Source organism: Moschus berezovskii, chromosome 22 (genome assembly GCF_049115385.1).
Source record: "Moschus berezovskii isolate FMDL1 chromosome 22, NW_MosBer_1.0, whole genome shotgun sequence".
Classification (NCBI taxonomy): domain Eukaryota; kingdom Metazoa; phylum Chordata; class Mammalia; order Artiodactyla; family Moschidae; genus Moschus; species Moschus berezovskii.
This window is the reverse complement of record NC_142481.1, coordinates 28,387,305-28,396,373: the sequence shown is the minus strand read 5'-3', so window position 1 is coordinate 28,396,373 and position 9,069 is coordinate 28,387,305. Positions and strand designations below refer to the sequence as shown.

At 57.4% G+C, this 9,069-nt stretch overlaps 1 protein-coding gene across 2 annotated transcripts; it reads left to right on the top strand.

The window, feature by feature from the left end:
• Positions 1-8,875, top strand: PLEKHG4 (pleckstrin homology and RhoGEF domain containing G4). 2 transcript variants are annotated; one of them, XM_055412555.2, is made up of 21 exons: positions 1-966; positions 1,124-1,219; positions 1,299-1,422; positions 1,511-1,604; positions 1,693-1,767; positions 1,848-1,964; positions 2,134-2,232; positions 2,326-2,474; positions 2,633-2,771; positions 2,865-2,981; positions 4,502-4,684; positions 4,934-5,436; positions 5,510-5,756; positions 6,470-6,559; positions 6,643-6,864; positions 6,957-7,127; positions 7,202-7,379; positions 7,687-7,803; positions 7,948-8,184; positions 8,274-8,389; positions 8,561-8,875. In XM_055412555.2, the coding sequence occupies exons 1-21, from the start codon at positions 456-458 to the stop codon at positions 8,564-8,566; spliced, it is 3,591 nt and encodes a 1,196-aa protein (XP_055268530.2). In that variant the 5' UTR covers positions 1-455; the 3' UTR covers positions 8,567-8,875. The 2 variants fall into 2 exon arrangements, with proteins under 2 accessions (XP_055268530.2, XP_088686401.1); XM_088830275.1 differs by having other exon boundaries at positions 8,548-8,875.
• Positions 8,876-9,069: the final 194 nt, after the last annotated feature.

The window sequence follows — 9,069 nt, the reverse complement described above, 5'->3', positions numbered from 1 at the left end:
GTTCTGGGGTTGTGAGCGTGGCCGGCAGGCGGGCGAGGGAACGGGCGCGCGAGCCCATGGCGAGGCCGGGGTCGGGCGGGCCGGCGTGAGCGCGAGCACGAGGAGGCGCCCCGCCCTCGCCGTGAGCGTCCCACCCGCGCAGGCCGGCCCCCAGCGTGGGGCCTTCCGGGCAAAGGCCCGCGGGAGCGCGGCACCGCCGGTTCCGAGCTGCAGGGAGAGACCCCAGCCTTTCTCCCTTCTCCTCAGGCCTCAGCTGCGACAGCCGCTGTGCTCCCCGTTGCCGGGCACCAAGACTGGTGTCTCCTATGGCCTAGTGCCTTCTGCCTGCATCGCCCGCGGAGCCCTACCCGGCCATCTTCAACGTGTTTTCTGGATGAGCTGAGGTCTCAGTTTACACCGAGGGCTTAGCTCCTCTACCGTTTGCTTGGAGCAGGCCCACCCTTAAGGAAGGGGTGATGGAAGGGCCCCTGGAGGATGGGGATGAGTCTTCAGAGTCCCAGGGCCATGCCACCGACTGGAGATTTGCTGTGTGCAGTTTCAGAGATGCCTGGGATGAGGGGGAACCTGCTCCCCAGATGCAGGCTAAGAACCCCCATCCTCCAAGCCCACCAGCAGGGGCAGCCCAGGGGGAAGAGCTCCAGGGCAGCCCTCTGCCTGGTGAGCTTCAATCACCCACAGGACAGATTGTTGCAGATGAGTCGGGGCATGGCCAGAAGGGCACATTAGGAGGGTCCTCTGTCCACATGAAGGAACCAGCCTCCTCTGGAGTAGAGATCCTCCTAAGTCCAATGTCTTCCCACCTTAGTCTGGCACAGGGTGAGAATGACAGCCAAGGAGAAGACTTGGCAGGGGACTCAGTTTCAGGCAGGGTCATGCCAGTCCGCTTGGACCCTGAAGGGTTGGACAGTGACTCTGTGAACCATGGAGGTCTTTTATCTGAGACATCGTCAGAGCTACTCGAGGCAGGTAAGGAAGGCTGGGCCAGGGAAGTCTTGGGAGGGAAGGAGAGAGGGTACCTGAAGGTGGGGAGGCTTCTGATCCTACTCAGGCTAAAGCCCAGGTGTAAATAGGGGGTCTCTGGGTAGATTGCCCAGGGTAGACCCAAGCGGTTTTCCTCCCCAAGACTCTCACAGATCCAGGCTCTTGAAGTCCACTGACTACCTCCTGGCCCAAGACCTTGCCTGGGAGCTGCTTGCCAGTGGCATGGCTGCCCTGCCAGGTAGCTAGCCCGGAGACACTAAAGGTGGTACAGGTTGGGTGGCTTGATTGAGCAGATGTTCACTGCCTTTTCCCCACAGGGACTCGAGATGTAGAAGGCCGGGCAGTGCTGCTTCTGTGTGCCCATAACTCAGCCTGGAATCACCCCAAGTGCAACAGCCATGAGCTCGTCCGCCTCTTGCTCTACTTGCGAAGCATCCCCAGGTTGGGGGAGGAGGTTGGGGGACAGAACTTGAGCCAGGAGATGGCAGGGTTGGGGAAATAGATACTCAACCAAAGCCTGCTCCTTTAGGCGCAAAGTACAGACCTTGGGACTGACCGTGCTAGTGGACGCCCGGATTTGTTCCCCAAACTCTTCCATATTCTGGGGGCTCAGCCAACTGCAAGTGAGTACAGGATTGTAGCTCCCTTCTTTCCCCCAGCCATTCCTTTCATGTAAGGTCGGGATCAGGGCTGAGCTCACATTCTTTGCAGGAAGCAGTCCCAGGATCAGTGCACCGTGTGCTGCTGGTGGGAAAGCTGCCGGAGGAAGTGCCTGCAGGGCTGCAGGTACTGAGCTGTTTTGGTCAGGGTGAAGAGAGGGTGAGTCCCCACCAGCCCCAAGTCCACTACACCTTCTTTTTCTGCAGTTAGAGCATCTATCCTCTCACCAAAGCCTGCTGACCCACATCTCCACCTCAGAGTTGCTCACTTCACTAGGAGGAGGCCTGCCTTACTGTCACCAGGCTTGGTTGGACTTCCGGATGGTCAGTACACTGGGTGGGGCGTTGGGTGGGTAGACAGGCGATCTGGTCAGCAGAGGAGCCTCCCCTGGGCTGGCTTGGGCAGTGCATAGCTGGCTGCAGTGGCCTGGGATCCAAGATGCCTGGGACCAGCCCTGTGCTCTGCGCTGGTCATGCCTGCTTCTGTTCACAGCGTCTGGAAGCCCTCCTGCAGAGCTGCCAGGTGGTTTGTGCCCTGCTTCAGGGAGCCATTGAGAGCATGAAGGCTGTGCCCCAGCCCGTGGAGTCTGGGGTGAGTGTCCCCTCTTGACACCTCCCCAAATTATCCCTATTTCCTTCCCCTTCTCCCATGCACGCCTCCACCACCTGTTGCTCTTAATCATAGGAAGTCGGTCGACTGCTGCGGCAGGCACGGGTCCTGATGGAGCATGTGCTGGACTCTCCACGGTTGGCATGGCTGCAATGCCAGGGAGCCTTGGAGCTGACGTGGCTAAAGCAAGAGGTCCCAGAGGTGACCCTGAGCCCAGACTACAGGTAGGTACAAGCCCAGGTCTTGCCCCAGTCCACCATGTCCCATTCCAAGGACTCAGTGTCTGGCCCACACCAGCCAGGATTATGGTCCCAGGACAGGGTCAGGTGGAGCTAGGCACCTGGAAGGGGCACTAAGACGTGTACCATGTACCATATACCAGGTCAGCAGTGGACGAGGTTGAGGAGCTGTATGGCCGCGTGGATGGATTGCTGCACCAACTGACACTGCAGGGTAACCGCCGAATACAGGCACTGGAGTTGGTCCAGACGCTGGAGGCCCAGGAGAGCGAGCTGCGCCAGGTGGGAACTATCCGCCCAGGTGGGCCTCACTCTAATCTTAAGCAACACCCCTGCCCTATAGCAATTCTCCTTTCCTTGTTCGTACTCCTCCAGATGGAAGAGTGGCTTCAGCAGGTGGGCTGGCCAGCACTTGAGGAGCCCAGGGAGCCCTCACTGGACATGCTGCTTCAGGCCCAAGGCCCTTTTCGGGAACTGGACCAGATTGCTCAGGTGAGTTTGGTTACTTGTTCCTTGTGTAGGTATTGGAGCACTTTGCCAGAAACTTGGACTGCAAAATGGGTGAAAGTAGATCTAGTCTTTATTCTCTTGGAAATTAGAATCCAGTGGAGGAGATCAGTTGTAACCAAAGATTGAAAGTCATGTATATGTTCTTTTTTGGAGAAGGGAATGGCAACCAACTCCAGTATTCTTGCCTGGATAATCCCATGGACAGGGAAGCCTGGCAAGCTACCTTCCATGAGGTTGCAAAGAGTCGGACATGACTGTGCGACTGAGCACATTTCTTTCTGTGCAAAAGTTCTAGGGAGAAGCAATATAGGTGTTTCTATTAGAGTGTATGATAAAGTCCTGAACGAGGAGGGTTATTGGGCAGACTCTCTTGAGATGGTGACTTTTGATCTGAGATCTGAAGGACAGGTTGACATTTACCAGGCAGAAGAGGGTTAGAGATAAGACACGTTTCAGACTGAGGAAGCAAAAAGCATGTGCAAAGGTCCTGTGATGGGAGGGAGCATGGCTTGCCTGAGGAACCATCAAAGTCAGTGAGGATGAAATACAGAGCAGAAGAGGGAGGGAGAGTGGGGTGAGATGAGGTAAAATGAGGCTGGAAGAGTGGCCAGTGGCCAGGAACTGGGTCCTGTAACGGAGCACAATTTAAGCAGGAAAATCATATAATCAGATCTGTATTCTAGAAATATTACCATAGTTCCTGGGTAGACAGTAACTTGGTGGATGGACATGCAGAGTGCATTGAAGAGGCACTTGTAGTGGTCCAGGTGGGAATAATGCCTACTCTGGCCAGGATGGTGGCAGAGGAGATAACATTTGAGAAATTTATGGGATTCAGTGGTGGATACATATGAAGCTGTAGGAGGGAGAAGCGTTTATAAAGGTGAATAGGTACTGTTCCCTGAGAGACAGACCTTCTGGGGGAAAGGGCGTTCATCTGTCCAGCCTTGGACGTACTTTGGAAATCACTGTGAGGGAAGGAGAGGGAGCATGGAGTGTAGCGGCTCGTTTGGTGGTTGTCAGTGTTTGGCTGATATTTGAGGTGTGTTTGCGCATGATCGCCTGAGAGAGAGTGGGCTGTCTTCAGGAACACTGAGCTTTAACAGCTGAGGTAAGGGATGGGGGATCAGGAGGGGGAAGCACTAGAGAAAGCCACGGAGAATCAGGGAGAGGGGAGAGGTCAGGGGAGCTAGAGGAGAGAGGTTTGGTGCTACTGAATGGGAGTCGTCAGAGGATGCGCCCCTGAGAGGCGCTGGGGATGGGGAGTGAAGTGGAGTTGCAGAAGGCCAACATAGTTAAGAAGTAGTGATGAAAGTAACGGTTTCTCCAGGGAGTTTCGCTGTGGAGGGGAGCACAGAGAGAGGGGGTTGGGAGTGGGGTTGCGGAGGTCTGGTCTTCACAGAAGTGACGTGATGATGCCGTGTAGACATCCATGGAAAAGACCTGGGCTCAGCAACTGCAATGCCAGGCCTAGGCTTGCTGATTCCAGGCTCTGTCTCCAGGAACAGGTCAGGCGAGGGGAGAAATGTCTGCAGCCACTGGTTGGCTGTGATGCGGCTGAACTGGGCCCCTTTGGGGCCCGCTTTCTGACCCTGCAAACCCAGCTAGCCGACTTCTCCAGGGCTTTGGCCCAGCGGCGGCAGCGACTGGCAGATGCCGAGAGACTCTTGCAGTTCTTCAAGCAGGTGCATGAGGGGTCCTGTCCCTGGTTCCAGGGGGTCAGTGAAGTCAGAGGGGTGGCTGCTTAGTGCTATGGCAGCCTGAGCTTTGAAGGATATCGTGCCTGTTTTCTCTCCCTGTTTTCAGTCTGACGCCCAGATCCACTGGGGATGCAGCCTGGGGCCACCGCTCTGTGGGGAGGGGCAGATAGGGGAGAAGGCTCAGCAGTCTTGGGGCGATCCTTCCTCAGTTCATGTCTGGCCTTGGTGTTGCAGGCCTTGACCTGGGCCGAGGAGGGGCAGCGAGTGTTGGCAGAGCTGGATCAGGAGCGCCCAGGGGTGGTGCTGCAGCGGCTGCAGCTGCATTGGACCAAGCACCCGGACTTGCCTCCTGCCCACTTCCGAAAGATGTGGGCTCTAGCCACAGGGCTGGGATCTGAGGGCATTCGCCAGGAGTGCCGCTGGGCCTGGGCTCGGTGCCAGGACACCTGGCTAGCCCTGGATCAGAAGTTAGAAGCTGCTCTGAAGTCACCCCCGACGGGTAGCACAGCTAGCCTGTGTGCCAGCCGGGTCCCAGCGGTACCCGCTGTCCCTCCCCTGAGGAAGGCCTATAGCCTTGATCGGAATCTGGGATTGAGTCTCAGAGAACCTGCCCACCAGTGCCACCATGAGGCCATTGTCCCTGCCTGCCACAGACGAGAGGCTGGAGGGTGTGCCCAGTCAGGGTCATGCCCCACCGTGCCTCCTCCAGGGAGCTGTGACCCCAGGAGCCCCAACAGGTACAGAGTGGGCAGGGCAGGGAGAGTGGTGGCAGGGCAGATGTCTCCGGTCCTGACTCTACCTTCCTGGTAGACTTCAGCTGGTGCTGGCGGAGATGGTGGCTACGGAGCGGGAGTATGTCCGTGCCCTGGACTACACCATGGAGAACTACTTCCCTGAGCTGGATCGCCCTGATGTGCCCCAGGGCCTCCGTGGCCAGCGTGCCCAACTCTTTGGCAACCTGGAGAAGCTGTGGGACTTCCACCGCCATTTTTTCTTGCGTGAGCTGGAGGCCTGTACCCAGCACCCGCCCCGGGTGGCCTATGCCTTCCTGCGCCATGTAAGCCCCACAGGCCATGCGGCCCCTGGCTGACCCTGCCACACTCAACAGCGAGCTATTGGGTCTGACCTTGGTGTCAGGTCCTGTGATGGGTACAGCTATGAACAGGACCAACCGGCCCCTGTTCTTCAGGGTGCTTTTAGTTTAGCAGAGAAGATGTGAGTGTAAAATAGATAATTCCAGATTATAATTGGGATTAGAAAAAAATCCAGATAGGTGATGGTGAGATAGCAGTGAGGCAGGGGTACCCCCTTTAGAGAGAACAGTTAGAGAGGCATCTTAAGAGAAGCTGATGTTTGAGCTAAGGCCAGAGGGAGGGACTGTAGTCAGAACATTCCATTCAGAGGAAAGATCACGTACAACGTGCTGGGCAGGAAAGAGGCCCAGTGGTTGAGAACAAGACGGGTCAGTGTAGCTTAGTGTTGTGAGCAGGGGAAGGGTCGTCCGAGGTGAGGTGAGACCAGAGCAGAGCTCTTGGGGCTGTGGGAGTGGCAGAGCTGTTTGCAGGACTTCCTCCCCAGAGGCCTGTAGGCAAGCCCCTCCCTGCACAGCACCTGTTCCTGCCAGATCACCCATCACTCCAAGCAGGGCAGGTAGGATCTGTCGGTGGGAGGCCTCCTGGGGACATGTTGGCAATTTGGGCCTCCCGAAATTGGTCTGACTCCCTTGGATGCTGGCCCATTGGCACCTGGTCAAGCTGTGTATCTTTGCAGAGGGTGCAGTTTGGGATGTACGCACTCTACAGCAAGAATAAACCGTGCTCTGATGCCCTGATGACCAGCTATGGTCATGTCTTCTTCAGGGTGGGTGAGCCTGAGACTGTAGCGGGAGGGGGGATGGAGCAAACGATGGGAAGCTCCCTGACAGTGTCTGATGCGCCCGGCAGGACAAGCAGCAGGCACTGGGGGACCACTTGGACTTGGCCTCCTACCTGCTGAAGCCCATCCAGCGCATGAGCAAGTACGCGCTGCTGCTGCAGGAGCTGGCGCGGGCCTGTGGGGGACCCGCACAGGAGCTGAGTGCCCTGCGGGCTGCCCAGAGCCTCGTGCACTTCCAGCTGCGACACGGCAATGACTTGCTAGCCATGGATGCCATCCAGGGCTGTGATGTGAGTCTTGGCAGGCTGTGGTGGCCAGGGGCAGCGGGTGTGAAGGGAGGGTGCAGAAGAGGCCGGGCACCCACCAGGCCCCCACTTGGCAGGTCAACCTCAAGGAACAGGGCCAGTTGGTCCGGCAGGATGAGTTCACAGTCCGCTGTGGGCGCCACAAATCCCTGCGTCGCATTTTCCTCTTTGAGGAGCTGTTGCTCTTCAGCAAGCCTCGCCGAGGACCCACAGGCATCGACATGTTTACCTACAAGCGCTCCTTCAAGGTAGGCCCACCCGGCCCCTCCCCATACCCCCAGCACCCCTACAGCCTCACTGAGCTCCTCTCCTGGCCACACAGATGGCAGACCTTGGCCTCACTGAGTGCTGTGGGGACAACAACCTGCGCTTTGAGATCTGGTTTCGCCGTCGCAAGGCTAGGGACACCTTTGTGCTACAAGCTGCCAGCTTGGCCACCAAGCAAGCCTGGACAGCTGACATCTCCCGCCTGCTCTGGAGACAGGCTGTCCACAACAAGGGTGGGTGTCTGCCCCATTTCATCCCATGATCCCCTCCTTGGAGAGCTTACATTGTCCCAGAGGGGCCCTAGGGAGGGCCTCAGGAACTAGAAACACTGGGGAGGGTGGAAAAGGTCAGCAGCAATGGCCAGCACAGGAGAAAAAACAGGCAGTCCTGATGTCACCATCTCAGGCTGAGGACATGTAAACCTCTGAGTGTTTGGTGCATAGGACAGTCCACAGGCTATGGGTTTCCAGAAGAGACTTATATGAGGAGGAGGAGAGATATAGGGCCGGGCTGATGACCAGATATCCACTTTCCACCCAGAGATGCGCATGGCTGAGATGGTGTCTATGGGTGTGGGGAACAAGGCCTTCCATGACATCGCCCCCAGTGAAGAAGCTATCAACGACCGCACCGTCAACTATATCCTGAAGTGCCGAGGTAGCAGACAGGCTGTGGGGGTGGGGTGGGGAGAGCTGCTCAGGGAGCGATGTGGGCTTCTGGCAGCCCTAGCCTGCACTCCCCTCAGGACCTCGACCCAGCTGGGCTCTGGCCTGACCCAACCGGACTCTCTTTCTCATGCAGCAGTTCGCTCTCGGGCCTCCATTGCTGTGGCTTCTTTTGACTCTGACAGCCCCTACCTGGGGGCCTCAAGCGCCCTTCCTGGAGACCCTGCCTCTTGCTCCGTACTGGGGTCCCTCAACCTGCATCTGCACAGAGACCCAGCTCTTCTGGGCTTCCGCTGGCCCCTGTATTCCACCAGTTTCCCAGAGGAAGCGGCCCTGGAGACTGACGCCGAACTGGGCAGCCAGCCATCTTTGAGTAGGTTTCTGGGCTTTCCCAGAGGCAGGAGGGCACGACTTGGGGTCTGGGCCTCCCCTGCTGATGGCTCACCTGGTCTCCCTTCCCAGCTCCTGAGGACTCAGAGGTTTCCTCCCAGTGCCCATCAGCCAGTGGCTCCAGTGGCTCAGACAGCAGCTGTGTGTCAGGGCAGATCCTGGGCAAGGGCCTGGAGGACTTGTCCTACGTGAGTCCCATTTTGCCTTATACCTACTGGGGCTTTCTCAGCTCTACCTGGGCCTATGGCACCCTTGTCTTTAGGTGGAAATGAGGGTGGTGGGACAGAGCCATTCCTTAGAGACCCCACCTGGATCCTGAGCCAGGGAATTGTGTGTTCATACCTGGCTTTGTACCACAGGTCTGAGCCTGGGCTTGAAGGTGGGCAGTGGATCCAGGAGTCTTTAAATCCAAGGAGCATCACCTCCCTGGCGATCTGCTGTGACCAGGCCATGGGCAGCACCTGGGTCACCTCCAGCCCATATGCAGAGTCCTTTCAACAACCCATTCTGATGCCTGTCCATTGGACAGATTGGCAGTTACCTCCCCAGGGGATTCTGGCAGCAGAGCCTAAATGAGCACCCTCATTTTGGGCTCCTGACCCATGTCTCCTTCTGTCCCCATCTTCTGCTCCCACCCAGAGCAGAAGGTGGATGTTTGTTTCTATGCTCTAGGCTAGTGGGATGTTGAGTGGCTCTGGTAGTGACTAACCTGCCCCACCCTTCAGGAGGAACAGGTGGGTTCCTTGCCACTGCTTCCCAACTCCGGGTCTCAAAGCCAGGCTCATCCCTACTGGACTCTTCCTCTAGTCTGCCATAGCTCCCCAGTCCAGTTTGGTTACATGGACTCAGAGGTTTCTGAATAGCTTTC

What these genes read in the sequence shown, in the direction of transcription:
- PLEKHG4 (XM_088830275.1), top strand. Translation starts at nt 456, where the DNA reads ATGGAAGGGCCCCTGGAGGATGGGGATGAGTCTTCAGAGTCCCAGGGC. An exon ending in TACTTGCGAAGCATCCCCAG is followed by an intron (nt 1,423 to 1,510) that starts GTTGGGGGAGGA and finishes CTGCTCCTTTAG; the next exon opens with GCGCAAAGTACAGACCTTGG. An exon ending in GCCTGGAGGACTTGTCCTAC is followed by an intron (nt 8,390 to 8,547) that starts GTGAGTCCCATT and finishes GTTCATACCTGG; the next exon opens with CTTTGTACCACAGGTCTGAG.